Source organism: Symsagittifera roscoffensis, chromosome 1 (assembly GCF_963678635.1).
Source record: "Symsagittifera roscoffensis chromosome 1, txSymRosc1.1, whole genome shotgun sequence".
NCBI lineage: Eukaryota > Metazoa > Xenacoelomorpha > Acoela > Convolutidae > Symsagittifera > Symsagittifera roscoffensis.
In genome coordinates this window covers 22,838,299-22,865,321 of record NC_087062.1, presented here as the reverse complement: position 1 = coordinate 22,865,321, position 27,023 = coordinate 22,838,299, and the positions used below count along the sequence as shown (strand labels likewise).

At 36.4% G+C, this 27,023-nt stretch overlaps 2 protein-coding genes across 3 annotated transcripts in view; one reads left to right on the top strand and one right to left on the bottom strand.

The window, feature by feature from the left end:
- The window catches only part of LOC134841514 (endoplasmic reticulum mannosyl-oligosaccharide 1,2-alpha-mannosidase-like), a 399,351-nt gene that overhangs the window by 24,090 nt on the left and 348,238 nt on the right, over positions 1-27,023 (bottom strand). Inside the window, exon 2 of the mRNA XM_063857546.1 lies at positions 3,170-3,327. Coding sequence (XP_063713616.1) covers positions 3,170-3,232 — 63 coding nt within the window. The 5' untranslated portion in view covers positions 3,233-3,327. The remainder of the gene's footprint in view (positions 1-3,169; positions 3,328-27,023) is intronic.
- Positions 1-27,023, top strand: part of LOC134841497 (ubiquitin carboxyl-terminal hydrolase 7-like) — a 289,862-nt gene that overhangs the window by 36,181 nt on the left and 226,658 nt on the right. Inside the window, exon 1 of one of the 2 annotated variants that reach the window (XM_063857526.1) lies at positions 16,445-16,460. The exons of the other annotated variant lie outside the window; for it this stretch is intronic. The gene's annotated coding sequence lies outside the window, so the exon portion shown is untranslated. Of the gene's footprint in view, positions 1-16,444; positions 16,461-27,023 lie in introns of those variants that run through there. 2 annotated transcript variants of the gene reach the window in all.

The following is a 27,023-nucleotide window of genomic DNA, read 5'->3' as shown; positions in this document are numbered from 1 at the left end:
ACTGCCCTACACAACTATGCCACAGACGCGTACAGAAAATAAACACCAGCCACTGATAAAGTGGTTAACGCATGCTTGCCAAAACTAATGCAATAAAAGTATTACCAAATAAAGAATTTTTATTTGTGAGTTGGAACGTTATAACACTATGATCGCAAACTCGCTTGTATGAAAAATTCTTTGAAAGGAAATCAACTTTAACTTTAACTTTGAAAGGAAATCAACAATAACGAATATTTTATACTATTTATTACCTCGGATACTACGGTACTTGAACTTCTCGGTACCTCTCGCCCAAAAGACTGTTGTCGCAACCGAAGAGCCTTGTTCGTTTCATGTAAATTTTAAAAATTTTATCCTAGGCATCACGCAGCAACAAAAGGCGCTTTGAGAAAGCGGCTAGAGTTAGAAACACTCGCTAACTCATAAGATTTGACGCAGAAAACACAATACGCTGTTAGGAAAAATCTGATAACACAACGCTTGTAAGTTCGCCTTTGTAAAAAAAAAGCAATGCCAAAAAATTTTAAATCTGTAATTAATTGAACCTCTTCAAGAAACACTAAGGACTAATGAAAAAAGCAATGAGTTGTTAACCAAGTTAATTTTTTGGCAAAAACAGAACTGACAAAAAGAACATCTTCCAAATGTTTCATTGCAAAATTTCAGCCAAGTCTATGGCTTTTGTTTGTTTAACCAACGCCGAGTCCAAAACTCATCCAAAAGTGACAAAAAATGATGAAGAGATTGTTCCTTGTAAAATCATTCAGCGTTGAAGTTATAATTGTAACAAATCTCAGATTGAAATATTCAGATTTGAAAGCATTAGTTTCTGACAGCATAAAGTATACACTGCGATAGTTTTACTTTGAAGTATAAAACAACATTTTTGCACGAGTAAGTAGCGCGCTAAACAAAAACTAGTTCAGTTGAGATTCATAATCGTTGCATGTAACTTTACGATAAAATTATTATTCATATTGTGTCAAAAAAGGCGAGGTAATAACAAAAACAACATAGCCGACAGACAGTTAAAAGTTTCAATGAGATCAAGGAAACCAAAAACAAACATTTATATATTTTGAATATTTATCAACTATCGAATATCAGAGACAAAAATACGGAGTGCAGCCAGTATTTAGACAACCGCGTATTCATACTCGTCAGTATTTAGACAAGTACTGTATGAACCAATCAGAATCGAGAAAAGACATAAATAATACAAAAAAAAATAATAATTATTTTATTAATTTCTTGTTTGTCTCGATTCTGATTGGTTGAAACGCAGAATACGCGGTTGTCTAAATACTGCTATATAACCCAAAAATACACACAAATATCGCAAAAACCTAACCCATAACTTTTTAGACGTTTATCTCAAACGGATTGAATGAAATGAGAACCTTACGGGGAAAACAAACATAATTTAGAGAACTTACCGGGCAGTATTTACGCAGACAAAACTTGGATAGACGCCCATTAAGACGGGAAAAAAACTACCAAAATTTTCTTAAGCATTATAAAAGTTTTTGACTTTCCGAGCCAATTTTCGCTGGTCACAAAATCTAAAGCATTTAAGAATATCATTTTCTTTAAATTTCTGTCGAGGTTTTCCATGAAAAACTCGCCCTGTTAATTAAAGAGTACTCAACAATTCCATTGGAAATATGAGAAAATTAGAAGTTTACATCAGAATTCTGCCGACAAATTTTGAACCGAAGCACGAAAGTTCGAAAAATCAGTTGAATCTTTACTTGAAAAAATCTAACGTCAAAAATCTACCGCCAAAATTTATTTACGTAAAAATCTAAATGTTCCTAGTCTGTCAGTGTTTTAGCACAAGAAACCATATATGCCTATAAAATTCTTGTTTAAAATTAAACTGACTGAATTTAAGCTCACAATCGAAAACAAGAAAACCAAAAAATCATCGACAAAAATTATGATTCCAAGCTCGATTGTTCTATTCACAATGGTCAGAAACCACAATCAAATGAAATTAAATTGATAGTTAGAGAAAATAACAGAACGCAACTAAGCCGACAAGAATTGAGACGACGCCCCAATAAGTTCATAAATACATAGCAGAAAAAAGTCAGACCGGTAATCAACCCCAGACCTTAGGACCTTTAACCAAGCACTTTACCTTCACACTAAACAGCCAGCTGTCTGAATGGCTAATATTATATGCTGTTTCCAGGCCTTTCTCCAAGTTTCATAATTCAGAAAGTTCATATTTTTAAGATTTCAAGTCTAAGTTGTTAAATGAAAAAAACCTAGTTCAAGATTACAAGACACTAGCTGTGAAAACAAAGATTACCTGTGAAAACAAATTCCATATGTATTACTAACGATTAAACTTACTCAACTTCAGAATATTTGATATAATTACATATTTTTAAATTCGTAAGTTTGTGTCGCTTTTTGTGCGTGGCATGATGAGAGAAAAAAGACTAGCTCGTAGCATGAAAAGCATAATGGACTACAGTTGTTGACAAAAAATGAATAAAAAACGTCATAACACATTTTTTCAGACTTCGATAAAACACATTATTGCCGAGGAAGCGCTGTTTGGGCTTAAATAAAAGCTTAAAACTTACTTGCTCGAAATTACACTGAAAATCAAAAAATTTCAAACCGGTTTTTCTCGACACTGAGAAAACTTTTTATTGCCATGCGAATCACGATTGAAAGAGCTTAAATGTGATATCACTCAATCAACCCCGTTACTTTTTCTGGTACCTGAGTTTAACTAATTTTTCGTAAACCATACGAGAACAAACGATCGATTAACAATTTCTTTTTCAGAATTTGTTCATTATGCTTCAAAATAGTGAATCCTAGATAAGAAAAAGATCGGTGACAAAACCATTGTTTAAAATTCAGGCTAAATTTAGCAGCAAAAAATCTTCACAATCTTATTTTGTGTTTGAATAACCTTTTAAACTCCTTTATATTTAAAATTTTCTTTTGATCAAACTAGATCTTTTCAAATGGTTTCATCTATCAATGTCAAAAATTAGCCTGTGTCTCAATTAGTTACAGGAAAACTACAGAAACAGATATTCGTTCAGTTCATCAGTTCAGATCCAAAATTCACAACATCTTACATGACATTGCTCAGCTCTCGACCATTTTAGAATGTAACTAAACCTTCTAATCTACAAACCTGCAGAGCCTGTTCGGGTATGAAGATAGGCACGGCACTGCTGCCTATTCTGACAGCCGCCATTATTCCACCCAAGACTTCTTCTTCCTCTTCTTCTCTCACGAGTACTCAAGATTCATTAAGACAAGTTTGCCATTATGTTGCGCATTAATAAACTAAAAAAAGTTATAACTGCCAATAAGTTTCAAAACTCACTCACAAAAGCGTCAAATATCAATTCTCCAAAGGTTCAAAATATCCCAGTAGTGAATAAATAGTAGATGTGGTTGGTTATTTACCCAGTCGCCGAATGATTAGTATCACTAGAATGCTTTTTCATTGGCCTTTTGTACTCACACACAAAATGACCTTTTTAGTAACACAATTCTTACAATCTACCGCCAAAATTTTTTCTCAATATTGGAGTTCCAGATCAATTTGGTTCATGGAACGTAAAATCTGATGAAGCTTTCCTCATTTAGCCGAAAAATAAACTGATCAAAATCCAAAAAGATATCATGTGTCAGGGAATTCAACGTGAATTAATACAGCAAAATCCAGTCAAAATTAAGTCCGTTCAAAACACCTTTCAGCAAGTTTTTCTCTCAGCCATCTTTCAATTCACCAACTGTTATTCATACGAACTACTCCGTATACAAACGTCAAAAGTAATTTCGCACGTGGAGAAAACACCAATCTTCTCTTGAAGCTGCGTTTGTACTCAATGTAACGCACAAAAAGAGCATTTCTATCACACAATAAAATATTCAGACCGTTTCTATCTTTTAGATTTAAAAAAACTCCAAATATGGCTTCAGCCGCTTCTTCAAAACGGGCATCGGTTTTAGACCCAGCTGATGTTTTTCCTGATACCGAGAAAATTTTCTCAAGATCAGGCTCACAACAAGAAAACTTTGAGAATGATGACATTTTCAACGACGATGATGAGAAAATTTTCTCATTCAACAAAACACATAGAACTCTGTCCCTTACACATCAACCGTTACCTCAATTCTCTTCGGATAGTCCTCTTGAAACCCTCGCAGATATAATTGAGTTCATCTCCAAAAAAGGCAAAAATAACGCCAAGGACTTCACAAAGCAAATCGAAGAACTTTGGAAAGTGCTTGGAGATTTAGAAGACAGAGCGAAAGATTTGCTCAAGAAGCGAAAGCGCCTTAAGAAGCGAATCACTGAAATTGAAGACATTCGCGATGTCTTCGAAAAAGACCATGACAGATTGTATGAGGGGCTCTTCGATTCTAAGCCTCCTATTGGACGATTCGACACTCGCGGGCTAAGTAATGGATCCAGGGTTTCAGCGCTGTTAGCTTCGGACGCCGAACTTAGCGACTTCGAGCCGATTTCATCCAAGAAATCAAGTTTCCTTGTCTTGAAACTTGAGAATCAGATTCAAGGAGTTAACTCTCAGCTCAGAATGCTGCAAGACAACCTTGCATTCACCGAGAAAGCTCTCGAGAAGACTCACTTGGCAATTAGACATTCCTTGGTGTCGCTAATCAAAGTCTTCCGGTCACCGAAAGATCATAACTTGAGTGCCCATCTTGATTTGGAGCCAAAAGACACGCTAGCGCACTTCGCAGGATTGGTTGTCACTTTACTCAAGACTACTAGACCCAATTATGAAATCGACGATGCAAAACTGAGGCCCCATTACGCTTCGTGCGTCATGAAAAAGGACGACAATTTGCATACTTATGTGCAGATTAGAAACAGTGATGAAATCAATGATAACGGGTATGTCGATTTGATTTGCCTGATGGCCGGCCAGTGTTTCAAAATCGGAGTCAAGCGAGGTCTCTGCTTCATAACGGAGAAACGAGAACTGTTTTCTCGGGATTCAAAAGACGATTTGGAGGACTTCAAGCGAAAGGGAATTGAGATCATCGTCATATTTGTCGAGGATCTTCTGGACGAATTGCCTTCGGAACCAAAGGCAGTCTGCGAATTCTTGGACCTTCTTCCGGACAACATCAAAATGTTTACAGGGGAATAGACAAATATTGACAAATATGATGTAAAATTTAGACATAATTCGATTTAACTACTATTCTTGGAAATAGATCAAAAGAAATAGCTATTCTGAACTTTTTTCCTAATGCAGCTTATCTTAGTTACAATTTTCATCACTAAAACCCTATTAACGGACCGACAGCAACTCAAACTGCTTCTTAACGATGAGTTAACATATAATATACAATTCTAACGGAAACAGGTTCATGAAAAAACTTGAACCGATTTTAATATTTGAAATTTGAACCGATTTTAATATCCCAAAACACTTTCAAGTAGAAAATCAAGAACTAAATGGCAACAAATAATGGCTCTTTTCCAGTTCCCCCTCCCTCCTTTCCAATTCAATTTGAAAAGTCAATTTAACATTGTCATAATGCAATGAAATTTGACATGGTGAACAAATCGACAACTGTGAACAGATTTGTTCGGCTCTTTTTCCTTTTCCCCCTCCTGCACATGTTTATAATTGAAATTACTGATCACCTTGTCCGATTGTCATGAAAATTATCATGCAGAAATTAGGCCATGGCAAACATATTTGATCTTCATAATCAACTTTGTAAAACCACTCCTAAAACCATAAAATTGATGCTTGTGTGAGGTGGGGGGAAAAGAAAAAGCCATGTTCTTCATACTTTACATCGTAACATCACGCATTTAGCCGTAATAACACTTAAAACAAACATAAAACTAGGTATTTTGAAAGGAGGCGGGAACTGGAAAAGAGCCCAAATAATTTCCGCTATGCAAAATTTCTTTAATTACGAAATCAAAAAACACGGAGTCGGTTTTCAGCAACTATCTGACTGACTAACTTAATTGACTGTTATTCTAAAGAACACAAAAATTGACAACCTAACATGTTCAACAGGGGCGGATCTAGGATTTTCTCGAGGGGGGTGCGGATTTTCAAAAAAAAATTCGAAAATTTTAACCTTTTTTTTAAGGTCGACCAAATTGATTTTTCGAGCTCTCCCATTCTCCCAAAGCAATGTTTTACCCCTATTTTGGCAAAATTTTCTGCGCCGCAGGCAAATTTTTGAAAAACTGTCAAAAAGCCGTTTTTGGGCACTTCTTGAAAAATTTTTCAACGAATAAATTTAATTCGAAGAATGTGGGAATTTTCATTAAGGAACTAATAGATTGAACATTTTAAGGTATAATATTTTCGTGTTTAAATTATCGAGCCATATTTCGAGCCATATATGCTTACATTATCTAACTTTCTATAAACTTTCTAGCAACAGGCAGCTATACTTGATGAAACAAATTGACAGCCAAAAATTGCTCAAGAATATTTGTCGACTTTGAAAACCCTGAAAAGTTATTGAAAATGATGCAAAAATAGGAATGTTTGCGAGCCTGAAACATTAGTGTCTATAGTAGAAGCTCCATACTTTGGTTTAATAGACGAATAAGAAAACAATTAAAACCATCTAAAGCAATTTTCTAAGAACTTTGCGTTATGGATTGGTCCCCCAAGGAACAAGGATCGCACATTTCAACACATAGGCGAAGCTGAGCTTCGCATCACTTGTGATACAACTTTGATTAAAATCAAATCGAAAAAACTTTGAAAAAATCAAAAAACCGTTTTTGTCTATAAAAAAGCGACTTCAAGCAGTTGAGTCACCTCTACGCCAGATGCGCCGGATGGTTTGAATTTGAATTTATAATTATCATGTATTAACGAAGCCGAAAATACCAGAGCAGAAACCTTTCATGTCGAAAACGATTCAAAAAAATTCTACATAAAAAAATTATGTCTCTTTCCCCTCAGAGCACACTCACGCACACAAACTTTTCTAGATCCACGAACGACGCAATAAGAGTCCACTAGGTCGATATAAGTTAAGACGAAAGAACATTTAACGTTTAAAAAAACAGGTCCTAGTCAGATTCGAACCCGAGACCTTTGGCGTCTCAGGCGTATTCGTTACCTCAAGGCTAAGTGTGCGGGAGATACTACGAAATTTGAATTCATTATGAGCCACGGTACCACGAGTCCTGTGGACAAAGTTGTTTGCGGGAAAGAAGTCTGGTACCCGATTGCAATACCCTTGCTTATCGCAAAGGAAAGAGTTTCAGTTTTGACGTTTAGGTTCACCAGGTACTTTGAGATTGATTCAATAAAAAATGACAATGCCGCAATATATGGTAGAGGATTCTTTTTTAGTCCGCAAACATTCGTGAATTCAACACTTTTTAGCAGTCTGTTGGCAAGCAGACCTGTTTTAGTTAAACACGGATAGTCGGTTGTTGTGCAAGTAGCACAGAATGTTCCGGCAATACTAAAAAAACCTAAAATAAAAAAATGTTTTTCAAATTGCGTCACCTTTTGTTTTTGTTGTGATAGACCCCCTAAACAAAAGCCTTAAAGTTCCATAGTAAAAAATAGGGGCATTTGACAAAAAAAAATTTTTCAAACAAAAAATAAAAATAAATTCAAAAATTTCAATTATTTGTTCAAACTTTTGCAGAGGGTTAACTGAAACGTTTTGAAATTTTTATTCCCAAAAAGTGGCCAAAAAACTGGGTAACTAATTTCATTTGAGTAAAACTAAAGTATTTAGTTTTAACAGTTTAACCTTAATTTTATAAGCCTGCTTGCTCTCAAAATAGTGCCGTTTTTACTGCGTGGTGCGAATCGAGCGCTATACATACTTTCTAATTTTTTGACAAACCTTTCTTGTCTGGAAAGCACTGAATAAAAATATCCAAAACTAAATTTCGTTATTGTAAAATTCAGTTTTTTTCAGCCTAAAAACATGAATTAAATTAGCCTAAAAACCTTAAACTTTGTATAACGAGCGTCACTAGATCGCAGTACTCGCTCGAAATTGAACTTAGCCTAATTGTTGTGATAAACTTATTAAAAAGTGTGTTTCATCTGAAATGTATAAAATCTTGTGTGGAAGGCCTCCAATGGGGGGATTTTAGAGACAAGATTTCAATGAGATATCACCTGTTTAAAACATCCCCAAAGAAAGCTCTCCAGATTGCAGACTCCCAAGCCAGGTACCTGACATTTGGGAATATCAACATCCTATTGTTACCAGGAGCAACTGTAAACAACGTATATCAATTTGTCCCTCCACAAGGTAAATACGAAATCATTGTTTTATTTGTCGGCGGAAACGACTTATACAGTGGATACCTTCCCTCTGTGGCTACTCCACAGGAAGTATTTGAGCGAATCGAAAGCCTTGCAAACACGTTGATAACTGTTGCAAAAAAGTTGTACGTAATCGGTATAACCCCCCGAATCCCACCCGAAACTGAAATCGAAAATTTTGAAGACCACGAGTTGATTCGCCATCTAGCAGTAAACCAGAGACTAGCAAACGCATCAAAACAAGCTCGTTGGACTTCCGAGGGCTAGCCGAACACGTGTATTCAGAAACGCATATTTCCGATCGTGACTGCGTGCACCTCAGCGAGAAGGGAATAAGTCAAATTCGAAAGATACTAAAAACGAAAGTTTTTTACGAACATTACTCGATCGAACTCGAACAGCAAGGACATCCAAACGTGTACGAGTGCTCCTCAGCTAGTGATTGCAAGTGCGGATCATTCCTCGAGAGTCGATAAAGTAAGCACATACTCCCCTTGTAGTAAATCAGAAACCAAAGGGCTCCTTTCGAGGAATCAGTTTTTTTTTCTTTTTGCTGCAGTTTTAAAGTAGAATATACTAAACCAAAGGGCTTCTAGCGAGGAGCCACCTGGTTGAGTGTATTCTATCATTCCCCTAGTTAAGACACTACAAATAAGTTGAAGTAACAATCTGATTAAACCAAAATCTGTAAAGCAAAGTCAAAATGGCGAATCGAGGAAACAAGTGTTACACTTGTCAAGAAAAATCAAGAAAGAAAAATTTGTGTGTTATTTTTGTCAAAAAGTTTTACACATGACACCGGAATGCACTGATTTTGATCAAAATAGCCTAGACGTTTTTATAAAGTGTAAAGCAAACATCCTCAATGTTTGCAACCAATGTGTAAACAAAAAAGAGCAAGACCCAAAAACTGACCAAAAAAACGATTTGACTAAAATTGATACCCAACTAGTTGAAATCAAAGACCAAATGAAGACACTAACAGAGAACATTAGCAAATCAAATGCCCTGATTTAAACTGTGAAACTAGAACTCAATGAGGTGAAAAAAACGAAGCCGCAGAACTTCGCCGCATCACTTGGTGCAGTGAAAATGGGCAAAAAGATCGATCCGCCACCACCAGTTCGATCTTCAAGCAACCTTGGAGTTCGCATAAGATGTGTACCCGAAAACACCACGGGGACTCCCAACGAGCGATTCCAAGCTGACATCAAAGCAGTTGAAAAAATACTTGTTTTCCTCAATATTGATGACAAAAAACTGAGTTAAATCCAGCGCATAGGCAGAAATGATCCAGACCGGACAACCCCTCGCACGCTTATCGTAAACATGGAAAACATGCTCAGCAAAGAACTCGTGATGAAATCTGCCTTCCGGCTGAAAGATTATGACCACGCTGTGTTCATTAGTCGAGAACTGTCAGCATCAGACACCAAACTTGAAAACGATTGCCTACGCAAAAGGCGATTCTTAATCGTAGATAAACAGATAGACCGAAAAATATCAGAATCCGTAACTTGAAACTGGACACCAAATACGATGATAAATGGGTCGAGTATAGTGATAACACGGACACAGCTACAGAGAGCGAGTCCGAATGACTAAGTCAAATCAATCTTCTATCCTTCAATGTGAGAAGCATTCTGAATCTCCAAAGACGAATGGTCTTCTCTAACTCTATATCTAAAACTAACTATGACTTAATTTGTCTATCAGAAACATGGCTCACCTCCGAAATTCTTAACAGCGCTCTCTTCCGGCCTACACAATATACCGGAAAGATCGTGTATGTGAAAAATTTCGATCAAAACACGGAGGAGTCCTCATAGCGATAAAAAATCAAATCCCTCATGAAGAAGTAGTTCTTCACAACTGTAAAAATGATTTAATGGTATTAAGACTTTGTACAACCCCGAAGCCCACACTAGTGTGTGCAATATACAACCCACCGACAAATAGCCCTTACCAATGGTCTTTCCAAGACTTTGTGCAGTGTTTTAATAGCCTCGAAAGTCATACCAGTGAAATAAGTTACGATCAAATCATCATAGCTGGGGATATCAACTTTTCGAAAACAAATTGGAGCGACATGAGCTCAAATGACGAATACGAAAACGGTATATTAGAAATTCTAATTGAACATAAATTTTCCAATATGTCAGAATCTCAGTTAGATGTCATCCTGACGAACAACCCCGACCCAATTACAGACTGCAAAAAGGACCTAGACGTCCTAAGCAATTTTAGTATCAATAACAAACCTTGCTCTGACCACAAGCCAAAAAAACACAAGCTTTATTGCTAGTAAAAATTCTATCGTAATTCCATCCATAACAAAATATGCCTTTAAGAAAGCAAATTGGGATGAAATTAACAATGTTATCTTTATTTTTCCTTATGACTCCTACTGTTATAGCAATGTCGACTTTCTAGTCAAACAATGGTATAACTGGATAGAAGACATAATAAACAACAACATACCCAGTCACGAAACATCGATCGTCACTTCCACCCTGGATCTCAAAACAAGCTTCTTTTCTAATAAAGAAAAAAGCAACGAAAAAGCGTCAATGGCCAAACCCAAACATACAAAGATCTATAAAAATCAAACGATTGGAAAAACAGTTAAGCTCCTTAATCGATTCTGATCTATGTTGTTTTGAGGCTGATGTATTCCAAACACGGCGTTTTAGCAACATACAGAAATATCTGTCGTCAATAAGAAAAAATCCATCAATACCCCCAATAATAAAGCTCAACGAAACGATTGCGGAGTCAAGCGAAGACAGAGCAAATCTTTTTAACTCATTTTTTCAAAGTGTTTTTACAAAGAAAAAACAATCAATAACGCCAGATCATACCAAAAGAGAAGTTAACGATATACAAATTACGGAAAAGAAAATCAAAACCGTGCTTGAAAGTTTACTGCTGAACAAGTCAACAGGACCCGATAATATTGGTAATATCGTCCTCAAAAATTGTTGTAAATCCCTGCCGAAATCGCTCCTTCTGCTTTATAAAACAGTAATGAATAAAAGTGTATATCCGAGTTACTGGAAGATAAGCCAGGTGTCGCCTGTATTCAAGGAAGGAAACAAAGCAGATGTTAGCTGTTATCGTCCGATAAGCCTATTGTGTTGTATTTCAAAAGTGTTCGAAAAAATTCTTTTTGATCATTTGTATGAACATAGTCGCCACAAACTGCATGAAAACCAATTTGGTTTTCGCAGACAAAGGTCAGCTGTAGCCCAACTATTGCTCTTTTTAGACTCTGTATACAAAAAGTTCGACGACAAAAACATAAAAGAATTGGCAGTCATTTATCTAGACTTTGCAAAAGCATTTGACAAAGTTGCGCATCATTTGCTTATCGATAAACTTGAAATTTTTGGAGTGAGCGGAAAACTACTTAATATCATAATTTCGTATCTCGATAAACGCAAACAATTCGTTAAAATTGAAAACGCCTCGTCTAATCTAATACAAGTCAGCAGTGGAGTACCCCAAGGCTCTATCCTAGGTCCGTTACTCTTCTTAATATTCATCAATGATCTACCCAACGCAAGCCCTCACCTTGAAAGTTATGATTTTGCTGATTATTTTAAACTAATTGCTCTGAATGAAATCGACCTAAGGAATGGCGCTCGGGGACTTGAAAACTGGTGTTAAGAAAACTTAATGACGACAAATACGAGTAAATGTAAATTACTAAATTTAAGAGGAAATCTATCCGCCAAAATGAACGACACCGAACTTATCCGGCTATTCACAGTAACCGGCTATCCTTGTTTCCGATGTTTTTTCTAAAGCATTGCATTTTGAATTTTTTCCGAAATTTTCGTAGTTTATGCTTCAAATCTATCTATCTATCTATTATTTAATTGGCGTTTCATTTGACACATGTTTAAGAAGTTCCTAAGCTTACATGTTTAAGAAGTCCCAATGTTTGCATGTTAAAGCTTTGCAACGTATTAGTTTTGCATGTTTAACGAAAAAGTTATTGCACGTTTCAACTATATCGTATATTAAAATGCTTAAGAAATTTCATTTGACACAAATTTAAGAAGTACCTATGTTGTTCTGTTAAAAGGCCAAGCCATTGCAAGGGTTGAAAATTTTACTCAAGTCGGCGTTTCAAAATCTGTTGGGACGCCAATGCTATAACTCTTACATTCAACTCTTACATACGAAGAATATGGGAACCAACTTGACAAAAAATCAATAAGCAAACTTTATTGGGATTACTTTGTCAGAAAATTCAATTATCTAAACAGATGCACTTGGAGAATTATCTGCAGATGCATTCACTGTAACAACTGGAAAAAACTCGAAACTCAAACTTAACTTGATGAAAACATGTAAATGACGGGACTCATAAACCCTTGGGAAGCGTGACTTCCCAGAAGCCTCAACTACTACTACTACTACTTAGAACCAAAAATGTTAAACCCGGTTTTCTCGACACTGCGAAAACTTTTAAAAACTTTTCTCATTTGCGGTTCGAAACAGGACTGAAAGGAATTCAATTTGATATATCACTCGACCCATTGAAATCATTGTGGTATCTGATTTTGCGTGGAAAACAAGGTTACTGAGCAGCACAGAATATCCCGACAGACTTCAAAAAAAAAACAAAAAAAAATTTTTTTTCACCTTACTGTCGTTTTATTCCTGTGTGGTGCGATAACAAGATCTGAACGAAAAAATAGAACTTGGACATATTCGACAGTCACATAAAAATAGGCCAATTGGAAAACAGTTTGACCAAAAAAGTTAAAAAAATAAAACACACCCGAAAAGCAGGAAGTTTCAAAAGACCATAATCATTCTTGAGTGGGAAAGCTTCCTAATCAACTGACCTCGCGGTCCACAACTCATTAAATCTGAAACATTTCATGGGCTTTTTTTCTTAATGATCTTAATCAAAACAATTTGGATGTTTACATATTACGTATTTAGAGACTGGCAATGGGGCCCATATTACGTATTCATATAAAAAAAAATCGTATTTTGGTTCGAATTGATTTCTTCTTGGCCCCGTCATGCTTATGTTTCACGCAGCAACATAAACGCAAAAGTCAAAAATCAGAACAGCCGAAATGAAAATGCGAGAAAGACTCAAAATCGAACTGTAGCCAAATTGCTATTCGCTTGTCTTGTTCCGGATAGAGTTTAACGACTGGGTGCGACAGTCCAGAGAGCGAGAGAGAGTGAGTCAAGAGCTTCCAGCACAAATAAATTACTATCCTGATCAACTGGGGAATATCCCAATCAACTGAACTGACGGTCCAGAACTTCTCGAGTTTTATAAAAACTTCTTGAGCATTACTATTTTAAACTTCTTGGGTCTTATTTAATTTTCGGAACTGAATTTTTGGAACTAAATCCAGACTTGTCCAGCTGCCGTGAGTCTCTGATTTTAATTATTTGAGTGTATTTTATCTGACTATGATGAGGTAAGGCGAGTTTTAAATTGATCCAACTGAAATGGATCAAATGTACGCTGTCTAAGAAAAACTAATATTTTTTTACTTGAGGTCCCAACCCTGTATTTGATGGCTTTCGCGTGTTTTAGATATTTGGAGACCCGACCTTGGGGTGTGCCTATTTATATCTAGAGTGGGGGATATTTTGGTATCCGTTGTAACTCTCCGAAACCTCCATGTCATAAACAAACCGCGAAATGGTTCCGACTGATTGATGTAAAAGCTTAAGAGAGAGTGTCTCTGACACTTCAATAATTGGTTATAGAGCCTATTTTCCTTAGCCTCATGTGAGATTTGAGTGAACGACTGTTACACTTATTTCTTAAGGGGTAGTATTTTGGGGGATCTAAGGGGGGGGGGTATTTTGGTAGTAGTGTAACGATCTTAAAATCCCATTGTCCAAAGCTAACCACGAATTGAATCCGACAGATTAAAATGTATAAACACAAGCGATAATGTCTCTGGCCCTTGGCCAATGGCTATAGAGCCTATCCTTCTTAACCTCATATCCGACTTGAGTGAACGACTGCTACGTTTCTCTAAACGTAACGAAAACCGATGTTCAGATGAAAGTTAAATCTTGGCGAAATGGACCGTTGCTTAACCGTGCAGAAGTTCTTTCATTAGTAGTTCCTTCAAAATCAATTGTTTCTCATGTGGAGGGGTCTATGCTGGTCAAACGATCCGACACCTGGGTATGCGGATCACTGAGCACGGTCGCAAAAGCACGCCTGTTGAAGACCATTTCATCGCTTGTTGGAGCAGCCAAAACTCGAAGACAAAATATATTCGCAGGAAAAGGCAGGCACTGAACACCAAAGATGACTTTCGTACGCCGCAAATGCCCATTTTAAAGCGAAAAAAAAACATGCTCAGATAGGGCGGTGCTTGAACATACAACAAATCTTACGTTAATACGGTTGAGATAGGGAAGCCCGCATTTAAATTTTTAATTAATTTCTGAAAACCCATGAAAGCAGTCCTAAAATTCTTTCGTTTCAATTATTTTCGGGAAAAAAGTCTGATTTGCTGCAAGGTAGATTGATAAGAAAACAAAATTAGTAATTGTTCGATTTTCCGAGAAAAACTGCCTTGGAAGCCAAAAATTAATCCTACGATAAAACTGCAAAACTACTGAAAATTGAAATCCAGGCAAAAACGCTGTAAACAAAGCTGTAAATAAATGAAATGATATGTCAATCTGAAGCCGTGAAAAAATAAAACGAATCAGATACATGCACTTGGCGCATTTTATGCGAATGCAACAACTGTGGAGACCTGAAGAAACTTACACTTATAACCGAAAACTAAACTTTGAACAATGCAATGACTGGGTTTTAAGCGAACCCTTGGATTATATTCCTAAATCCTTGGTTATTATTATTATTATAAACCACGAAGTTTATAGATCGCAATTTGAAAAGTAACTACTACCACTTCTACAATATAAAAAACAAATTCCCTATTATGGGTTAAAACTCGATATAAGCAAAATTATAACAAAGGTGTAACAAATTTTGATTTGATCGGGAGAATAATGTGCGGTATTTATAGTAAGAAACCAAACACTAGGAACGGGCAATTAATCAATGCAATTAATTGGCCTTTGTAACAGTCGCCTACTTCGGTCACATATGAGGCTTAAGAAAAATAGGCCCTATAACCATTGGCTCAAGAGTCAGGGACACTATCTCTTGTGTTTTTCTACCTCAAGAACGGTCGGAGCCAATTCGGTTCGCTTGCGACATGAGACTAGAACCCGTTACAGCTTAAAGGCTACTACCAAAATATCCCCCACTCTAGAAAATAAGAACGTTCCCATACTTAGGTCTCAAAATACCCAAAATACATGAACGCCGTTAAAAACAGGGTCGGAACAATCCGTTAAGTTACTTTTTATTGGACAGTGGAACTTTGATCCATTTCAGATGGATCAACCTAAAACTCACCTTACCTCAACATAACAATCATAAAACACACTCGAGAAAATTAAATTAGGGACTCACATGTTGATGCACTCGAGTACAAGGAGTAATTAAATTGGTAAGCAACTCAAGAATTAGATAATATAACTAGATAAGTTTAATACTGGTCAGTTTTGGTTACAGAAGTAAGTTCTGGCTCTAGAATTGGAGTTTTTGTGTGAACCATTGGGACACTCAAGCTGTCCACCTTTCCATTAAAGGTTCACTCTAGTTTGTTCCGAACAGTTGTCCTCTCTTCTTTTTATTATCTCTCCTCCTATTTCGGGATAAGACAGCTCTACTCGTGTCCTATTTTATATCTGGAAATTGCGAATAGCAATTTTGCTGCTGTTTTTCTTGAGTATTTTCCCGCAATTGTAAACTCGGATGTTCTGATTTTTCACTTTTTGTTTTCAGTTGGTACGAGAAAACTGAGCATGACAGGCTCCATTCGAAATTTTGAAAATTAAAACCTCACTCCAAAATTACGTATTCTCGTGTTTCTCAAAGTCAAACCTTCAGATATGACCGACTGGCACACTTAAATTGAATTTCCAATGCCATAATTGAACATTGCAAGCTACAACCAAAATTTGGACCCAATTATTGCAATAATTGTAAGAAAGAAAATCTAAATTAATCAAACTTTTTGACAATCAAATTAAAACAAAATTCAAGAAAACAAAATTGTTGCGATAAACTTATTAAATGATCTACATTGTAGCGGCTAGCTCACTCTACCACACCCTGGATTACCTTAGCAACCCTGAAAATGAACAATTGCTGCCCAAATGATCGGGTATTCGATGACTTTCCTTAAACGCGAACATCACGAAACCACAAAATAACCTCCCAAGCCTACTCTGCTGAGCACTTCTAGCAGAAAAACGACAAGTGGTGGTGTGGCACGATCAACAGCCACCGCACAAACAATTACAAAGCTTGCACTGCAGAGGAATTGGTAGAAATCCTTAACAGACTGACAAACATCAGCGCAATTGTATACTGGCAGAGAAAGGGTACATCAGATATCAGGAACCAGCTGCTCAGCTCGGGTATTCTGGTCATCCTACTAATAAGTGTCTCATATCAAAGAAAAAAAGAACAACGAAGCTGATGAACGAATATCAGGCACTGCACCATGACATCCAGCTGGAACTAAAGTCTTAGCAGATTGTGTTCGAACACCAGGACAACCTTCCAGCTTTTTTGTCGAAGCATCGTTCAAACACGGAGAAGAAATCGCTAAGGAGAAGTAAGTTGGAGAGATGAAGACTGATGGACAGAGGCGAGGAAACTTTTGAGCCGACTGACGAGGAGGCTTCAACAAAAAGGTTGAGTTAAATTTGAATTATTTGTGTTGCTTTGTGTCACTTGAGATTCCTCGGGGCCTGCAAAACATTGAGCAGAGTTGTACTCCCACCTCCAATCTTGATTCGGACCTTAAAAAAGGAACTAGTTCGGAAATTAGTCAGTGAATAATCGTTCATTTATGTTAAATTTATCAACTGCCACAATTGTGTTAAATTTCTGAGAGTTTTCCCAGAAAATAACATTAAACCTGATTTTTTGAGGTTCAAGGTACCGGAAAAATGGGTGTTTTTAAACCAAGAGGTACACAGTTTACAGACAAAAACTTCTCAGAACGGAGATTAAGAAGGCCAAGACATATTAGAAAAACGTCGAGGGCAAAGTAGTATAAGCGAGAAGCGCAGTACAGAGGGGTGTAGATGAGAAGTTTTGGCCTTCGGTAATCTCCGATCTCAGAAGTTTTTGTCTGAAAACTGTGTACCGCTTGGTTCAAAAACACTCTTTTTTTCGGTACCCTGAACCTCAAAAAATCAGGTTTAATGTCATTTTCTGGAAAAACTCTCAGAAATTTAACACAATTGTGGCAGTTGATAAATTTAACATAAATGGACGATTATTCATTGACTAATTTCCGAACTAGTTCCTTTTTTAAGGTCCGAATCAAGATTGAAGGTGGGAATACAGCTCTGCTCATTGTTTTGCAGGCCCCGAGGAACCTCAAGTGACACAAAGCAACACAAATAATTCAAATCTAACTCAACCTTTTCGTTGAAGCCTCCTCGTCAGTCGGCTCAAGATTTTCCTCGCCTCTGTCCATCAGTCTTCATCTCTCCAACTTATTTCTCCTTAGCGATTTCTTCTCCGTGTTTGAACGATGCTTCGAGGTGTTTGAACAAGGTATAATGTCATTTTTTGGACAAACTCTCAGAATCAAACAACAACACTTAAAGAGACCCATCAAAAGAAACTAATGAAACTATCAGAAAAGCAAAATCGACTTCTAGGGAAACAAGGGAAACTATCAGAAAAGCAAGTTCGACTTCTAGGGAAGCAAGGTGAGGGTTCGGCAAAAGCTCATGATGATTTTCCATTACCAGATTGGGTATTAGAGCCGAAACATCCTGTCATGGTTAAATTTTCTGGCCGACATTTACATCTTTCTTTTGATCTACAAAATCGGAAAATTCTTGGGGAGGCCTTTTGTGAGATCCAAGAAGTGGCAAAAGCCTATGTTTATAGGGTGAAACAAACACTATCTGACAAGAGCGTTGAGAAGACCCAATGGATAAGCTGAAGAGCAATCGATAAGTTGCGGTACCGTATGACAAGGGTGTTGGTTTTTGAGTAATGAGGAAGGATACCTACGAGAACAAGTTATCTGATTGATTAGCTTCAAATCAATTCAGCGAAAGCAAAGGAACAAGTGATTGGATTGTTAAGAAGATATAAAAAGATATCACTAAGGAAATGTTGTCTATGCGAAAAAAAATGACGAATTAAGTGAGAATCTCACACAAGGATGAGGTCTACTGGGGAGCAGCAGCCCGCCTGGTGTTATGAGTTACTGAAGCTGCATAAAGATACTACCCCAATGAGACCGGTCATCTTATTCTTTGCTAGCTCTTATTATAACTTGAACAAAGTTCTTGCAACTTTTAAAAAGAAAACTGAGGGCGCAAACATCGAAACCAACTCGCTAGAAACGAGAGAAATCTTAAAGAGCATTTGTCTTGAGTTGAATAAAACGTGACATCACTAGATTTGAAGAGTTTGAATACAAATTTTCCACTCAAAGTAAAAATAGACATAGCTCTGAGAACCTGTATGAGCAAGATGAACCACCATCAATTGCTAGGAAAACCAAAAAGATTTGAACAAATTGAACATGGCTATTGAACAAGGCAGTTAGTCAAGTTCCTTTCAAGTGCAATTAAACATGGTAAGTTCAGAAAGATGGTTGGCAATGGGGGCATCTCTTGTCGTTATTTTAGCAAATCTTTGGCTGAAGCAGTACAAATCTGCACTATCAAGGGATATTCCCGAAATGTTTATAACCGAAAAAAATAATCATGGAATATGTCCCGAGTGCAATAAGAAGGTCACGTACAGGTCGGAAAGTGTGGAATCTGAATGCTGTTTGAACTCGTATCACGTAAAATACGGTGATAAATTAGATGATGAAAAATGAATTATAAATGAAACCGTCTGGTACTGTAGAAAATGAAGCGTGATAACGAAGAAAAAAATCAGAGCAGCAAGCTCTGTTACCGTGACGATATAGTGGGAACAGTGAATGATGATCCTAAAGAGGTGCTACGGGCAGCAAAATTACTGCATCCAACAATTCAGTTCACAATAGAGACGCCAAACACATTTGAATTTACTTACTTTTGAATTTACGAAAAAGTGTTGACAAAAATAGGAAAAGTAAGTGTAGATTGTATCAGAAACCAACAGATGCAGTTAACATACTAAATTTTAGAATTTGCTCTCCCCTTCAGTACAAGAGAAATGTGATTGAAGAAACTGTTCACCGCGTTTTCTGCAGCACGTCCACATGGGAAAATTATGATAATGCCATGGAAATCAACCGAAAACAGTGATTGGATAACCAATATCCGGAGAATTGGTCGTCGCGGGTTGCATCACAAGCCCTTAAAAAGATTATCGGGGAGGGCAAAACTAAAAAGAACATGGCCGAAAAAGGAAGCCCTGTGATTATAGCAGCGATTCACCACGCATCTTGATGGTTCAATATCGGCGGAATCACAGTCAGACGCTAGCAAAAAAAAATTTGCGATAACACCCTTGAGCATAAAACTTCACGACGAGGAATTGAAAACTTGTATGCCCTCTTTAAAATCCTCCTTTTCCAGTGAACTGAAATCAAAAGTGGTGTACAGATTTGATTGTTGTAGGTGCAAATCCATCTATGTCGGTCAGATGGTCCGACATCTCGCCCACAGGATTAAAGAAGACTGAAAAGAGGATACCCCAATTAGACAGCAGTGTGGAAGTAAAGTCACGATTAATTGGAAGATAATCGGCCATGCCTCCAGAAGCAATAGGTTACTTATATTAGAGGCGCTGCAAATTGGGAAAGAGAGATCAATAATTAAGACGCGCAACGAGTTTAGAAGTAGGGTTAGTTCCAGAAATCAAAAATAGTTGAACAAAACAAAAATTACTGCAAAAACTTACATGTTAGTTTAAAATTAGAGACTCAACGAAGTTGTAAAAAAAACTCTCAGAAATTTGTGACTATATGAATAAAATTGTTACATAATAGTTAACACAGATTTTTTGTTATATTTAGGAAGTTGTAATTGGTTAAAATTTTTAAGGTTTGAAATAATGACGTGTAGACACTTTTTATAATTCTTGATCATTTTGTACAGATATTTTACATTTTGAAATTCTAAAAACGTCCAAAAATGAGCAAAAACATTTGTTTGAATTCAAAATTTTAATGCAGTCCCAAACTAGCACTTATATCTGAATTAGAAATCAGTGATTAAAAGTTTCAATGGCAATTTTTGCATTCCATAATTTTTTGTTAAGTTTGAGAAACAGCTGAATAATCAGAAAAACGAAAATATTATAGTAACCGAAATTATATTCAAATGTTCCTTCATCACAATATACCGTCGAAATTTTAACAATTTTCCAGATATGGAACCGTCAAGTATAATGTGGATAGAAGTAGAGAGAGTAGATGGTTTGGGATAACGTCAACCAGATTTGGAAAACTAAAACCTGCACAAAAAAACCTGAGTTGAAAATTACTCAAAAAAACAGACTTGATATGAGGGTATGGGTCTATCATATACTTATTTGAAGCTGCATTTTTGTTCCCTTGGCTCTATAAAAAAATCATCGCAATTATCCAACGGAGGAGAATCTCTGTTTGCGAGGGAGATTCTATGCTTAAGAAACTACCTGCAATGAGTTTTTCGGTACACGTGCTCGAGTTCTTAGAATATGTATTCGGAAAAATATCAGTGCTTAGGCCGGTGGTACATTTAACTACAAAAATTTTTGTTGAAAAAAAATTGCAGCATTTAATAAATCTCTATTTTTGTCAGCTTTTCGATTTTCCGCCTCGGCCTTGGCCTTGGCCGCGGCCGCTCCGGAGTTACAAACTAATCCCGCGCTTATTCTACTGGGGGCTGGGGAGTCAGCTATCAATACATCCCACAAGAACTTCGTATCAACAGCCTATTGGACGGGCGTCAAACCGTGTGGTCGCTTCTGATCTGTCCTGCGGAGAGTAGGTGCTCTAAAAAAGAAAGAATCTGAGCAGAGGCGCGTTTTGTTTTACACCAGCATTCAATTTTGAAAGCGCAGAGAATCTCCCTGCACTTACGAGACAAGATAGATTATGCTATCCATCTTTGGTTACATCCTATCTGCAAAGGCATATATGTTTTTCACAAACTTTTGAACCTAGGCGGAGTCCAATTGCATTTCTAATCAATTGATTTGAAAATTTTATTCTTAGATTTTTAAACGGTATCACATTCAACCATTGGGACCCGAGCTTATCCTGGTAAGCATTGAACCGTTTTACATAAATCGGTTCTAGTTTCAAAATGATTTGAGAAATTTTTCTATCAATAATCGGCTCCGCCCATTTTCCTTGGAACTTGTTTTTTGGAGCTACTTCACATGCTGCTGAGTCAAACCAGAGTTCTAATCCATCATCATATGTTCCATCCTCGTGCCCGAATTCAAATTCACACTTAAGCTAGCTTTCGCTCTCGCTGCTTAGGCTAAAAAAGCCGTTAAAGCCAGTACGCGAACGGAAGAAACAACCAAGCCACCTTTGGCTGCGGGAGAAGTGCTTGCGAAAATTGGCTATCATTCATTTTTACATTTTACTAGATGCTCTAGAGTTATGGAGTGCCTATCCGTTTAGAGCATGTTCCGCCGCACTGCAAAAATTTTCGATAACGTTCGCTGCCGGCTTACAAACTCGCAGCTGATATACTCCGATTTTTCAAGTTTTTTCATGTTTTTCGAATCGCTTGAGTTACAAAACATTGGGCTGAAGCAACTCATTCTCTCTTCTTTCGAGAATTTTGAGACCACCATTTCTGAAGTGTGTACTCTCCATAATACGGTCAATTAGGCACAAATATTTGTTCGTGGGGTCCAGGAGGGGAACTTTTCTGAACATTGCGTCAAATGGCAATCTGACACCCGCCTTGTCGAATTCTTCTTTCTGAAGCCCTATAGACACATTCCTTGTGCAAAGCATCATCTGAAACATCTTCCGTTGGCAAAAACGGATAGACATTAAAAAAAGGCAACCTATCCTGCTTATACTTTGTGGGTTGATTGAAGATGGAAGAATATAAATTTGTAGTCTAAATAAACATAACTATATAAAAACTTTAAATTCATAAAAAATTAAAATTTGACATGTTCCAGGAAAAAAAATTGTGTTAAACCAAAAAATTGAAAGGACAAAGGAATTGGGCTTAGGTTCATAGGTATTCAAAAAGATCACAGACGAGGCAAAACTATATTCGCAGCAATTTAGTGAGCAAAAGCATCTCATGATAGTGTTGTCATTACTGCTGAAAAAGACATCAATAAAGAACTGCTTGCATCAAAAATCAGTATTCGGTCAGTGATGCTCTCTACACTAGGCTTAAGTCAAACCATGGGCAGCCTGCCAGGTTGTATGCTTTTGCGAAGATCCACAAAGAGGAGATGCTTCTTCGACCGGATCTTTCCCTGCTTGGTAGCTCATACGGCCAACTGACTAAAATATTGGCAAGTTACTTTGAAAAAATTGACGGGCCAACATTGAAACGAACACGCAGATGGAAAACCTGGAGAACCTGGAAAACTAAGTTAGAGTCCGATGAGAGTATAAATTGCCTTGATTTGAAAAAATTGCACACAAAAGTATCGTTTAAAGGAGTTGTTGAAATAGCGCTTAAAAATTGTTAATTGCGCCGCCTGAATTGATACGTAAGACAATGAAAAAATTGCTAAGTATGGCAGTAAGTAAGGTACAATTTAAAAGCAACAATCTGTTGGTATATACAAAAAGACGTTCTAGCTGTGGGGGGTCTCCTGCTGTCTTTTTTAGCCAATTTGTGGCTGAAAGAGTATGGAACAGCATTAAAAAGGTTGCTACTACATATAGACAATGCACAAAAAGATCAAAATGGCGTTTGCCCTCTATTTCAGATAAGAGTGACCTTTAGAAAAAAGGAGTTGAAAGCGAACCTTGCTTGAACTGATATCGCGTAAACTGTGGATGGTCATCAGAATCCGAACATGCAAACATATCTGACACAAACAAGTGTTGCAAGATAAGCAAAGAACAACGTGACAAGTACCAATCTGATGTTGGTTATAAAGTTTTCCTAGAGTACGTTGATGATATTGTGAGACCTGTGAGTAGTGGCCTAGAGATTGTTTTACAGGCAGCGAATAAGTTTCACCCAAACTTACAGTTTACTCATGAGAAACCAGATAACCAGGGGACCTTGGCCTTCTTGGGTTTGAAAGTAAACGTGGACTGACTGAGAAGTGGTTGATATCAGAAACGCACTGACCTTGGTTCAAAATTAAATTTCAGAAATTGTTCTCCTTTGCAAAACAAAAGAAATTTAATTGAGGGAACAGTTCATCGGTTCTTGAGGAGTACCTCAACATCAGAGAAATCTATGGCCTTGCTTGCTAATCAAAAACATTGTTTGGATAAACAAAAACATGAAAAATGGTCAAAAGCGATAGTCTAACAATCAATAAGTAAAATATTGAAGAAAAACTATTTCTGCACCAAAAGGGAAAGTATGCATCTCCTGTTCAAACGTTACAACATCAAGGAAATCTGTCGCAACGGCTAGGATCCAGATTGCGGCAAACCATTGGAGCTCAAATAATTTTGTTTACTAGGAAATTAGAACAAAGCCTATCTTCCCTGAAAAAACCTCGACCGTGAACTGAGGTCTAGAGTGGTTTATAAGCTTAGTTGTTGTGGATGTAACTCCACCTATGTCGACCAGAATTTTCGAAATTTAACAATGAGGATTGAAGAACAACGTACGGATGTTGATGTTGTCCCGCAAATGCTGTACAGATTATGGTAGGCCCGAGTTTAATTCAGAAATTATAGAGCAAACGGGCAACACGCAGAAATTAATTACGCTAGCAGCATTGCATCTATGGCGGGAACGGCCAAAAGCAAACACACGCGAGAAGTTTAGGAACCGGGAGTTAACCGCTAGGTTGTGTCTATGTAAAAGCATTTCTAAATAAAAATTTTCAAATTAAACAAACTGAAAAACTATAAAAAGAGAGAAAACTAATAAGAAATTTGAGGAAAATAAAGTTTAATAATGATGTAATTGATTACCTAATAAATGTTGCTCGAATTTCGTTGGTGAATTTTCTAATTTTGATCATTAAATATGATTCACATTTTTTCAAGGCCATTGATCATTTTCTTTCAAATTAATTTTATAATCCTGACGATGAACAAAACGTGCAAAAACTTTTGAAAAGACAATTTTAATTTCCCATTGAAGATTTTGTTGTTTCTAATGATATAATTCATTTTTTCAATTGCGCGATATAAATATCTTCTGGATTAGGACACGGCTTGAACGGCAATGAGAAACAACCTGAGTTTCTGAACGTAGCCCACTTTTCTATGAAAGGCAACAAACTTGCCATTCATACAAATTGAAAAAAGTGTCATAACAAAATTTATCAAATTAGTCTTTAATCCAACGATTAACTTGTTGTTCGCTGAGATCAGTAGTAAAAACACCGCAATTATTACTGTGTTTGGCATTATCAGTCAAGAATAAACAAAAAGAACTAAAAGCATCATTATGTTAGGCGTAAAATTGGACGAGTGCCCAGAACACCTCTGAGACACTCTACTTGAAATAGGTAGGGTGGATGAAGTAACGCTGCCGATACGCACATTTTTTAAATCTGCCCTTGAAAAATGTTGACAAAGTTGAATAAAATTGTCATTAAATGAAAAAATTCAAGATTTTATAAAAACAAAAAAAAGTGTAGTCAACTCGATCACAAGTTTTCTGAAAAACAAATTAAACACAAAGAGAAAGAGTACTCTCTATTGATCATTAAATTATCAAAAAAAAGCGAGTAGTTGAGTTACACTAGAGTGATTTCCAAGTAAGCCGTGCTGCTGAGTTGAATAGTCATCTCGGATTTTTGAGTTAACAAATAAAAAAATATATCGGAATGAAAACTGAAGAAATATTGAGAAAATACTAATAGAACAGTAAATTGTAGCATTAGATTATGTTTTTGATGTAGGAAAATTTCCACTCAAAGGGCCATTCACTGATTGAAAGTGCAAAATCCAAACAAACTTCGATAATAAGCAATAGAAATGTATGGCAAGAACATTAAATTAAAAAGAAAAAATTGTCGAGTGGTGTACTAACTAAATCATCTATCTTTAAAGGAATAGAGCTAACCATAGAAGTTGAGATAGGTAATTTAGATAATTCAATTATCTTCATTTTGATGCAGTATTGGTAAACGGAATGATTGCTAAGATGCTGAATACACTTGAACAAATATCCTCATTAAACAAGCATAAGCAGTTGCTGCGCAAAGAGCACACAATGTTCCTACCAAATTTTCAAAAAAAAAATTAAGGAAATAGGCATAAAGAAATTAAACAAATCTAATGAGCTTCAAAAATGACTATTTGAAAAGTGAAAAAAGTTTTTCTAAAATTTATTTCAATTGTTTTTTTTGCACTAAAAATTTAAATATTTTTGATGGAAACTTTTCCCCAAAAAGATCTAAAGGAAGCTTCCAGAACATGTTTTTTAGTCAAATCAAGTTTTTGCAGTCCAAATTTTACATTTATCAAGCGTTACCCGATCGCTTTACTCGCTCGAAAATAGACAAACAATCAAAAACTCAAACTGGTTTTTCATGACACTAGGAAAAACGAATGAAATTTTTTAATAACTCTTAAATCCAGATTTAGAGCTCTTTAATATGATAGATTATTCAACCTAGTCCGGTGATTATTTTTGTATCTGATTTTGCGTTGAAAACAAATGGAGAGAAAAAAGAAGAAACCAAAACACACCCGAATACAAAGGCCAGAACCCCATTTTCGACGGTCAGAACAAAAATACTGAGAATAACAATTCGCGTTGCCAAGTGTACGGTAGCAAGAAGTTTAGAAAATCGAGGCTTGTAAACGGAATGGACGTTTTTATGGTTTCTCATTTCGGTTTCAATTTTTAGTTCTGTTAATTCCATTAAACCGGGTTTTTCCACATTTTGTTACAGCATAATTTACATTTGCTACTTCGTCTTCAATTACAAGATTCGACCAAAGATCTCATAATATCTAGCAGTTTCAATTTGAAGACAAAAATCGAATCAAGGCAAAATCCTGTATGATTTTTCAAAGAAATTCAAATAGTTACTAGGATGGCCGGTTACTGTGCAAGAAGCACAAAATGTTTCGACCAGAGCCTTTAGAAAACTACCGTTTAGAGTTTTTTTTCCAAATTAATGTAGTTGTTTTAACCTGATAAAAGGAAGGATCTGATGTAAAAATATAATTTAAGGATAATAGACAGTCATAGTAATGTAGACAACTTAGACAAAAATTTTTGAAAAAAAAAACCTTTTATAAAAAACTTTTAAAAATTTCTTTAAAACAATTTCATTTTTTTTTGAAATTTTTGGTTCCAAAAATGAGCTAAAAAACTCCAGACACTAGTTTTTTTTGCTTAAATTTCTTAAATCAGTCAGAATTCAGCTCTTGTAAGCATGCTTTCTTGCTTTATTTGTTCGAATCAAGACGAAAAATCAAAAATTTCAAACTAGTTTTTCTCGACATTTTGTTATTTTTTTGTACATGATTCCAATCACGACTGAAAGGGCTTTATTATGATAAATCACTCAGCATAGTCCGATGGTTTTTTGTG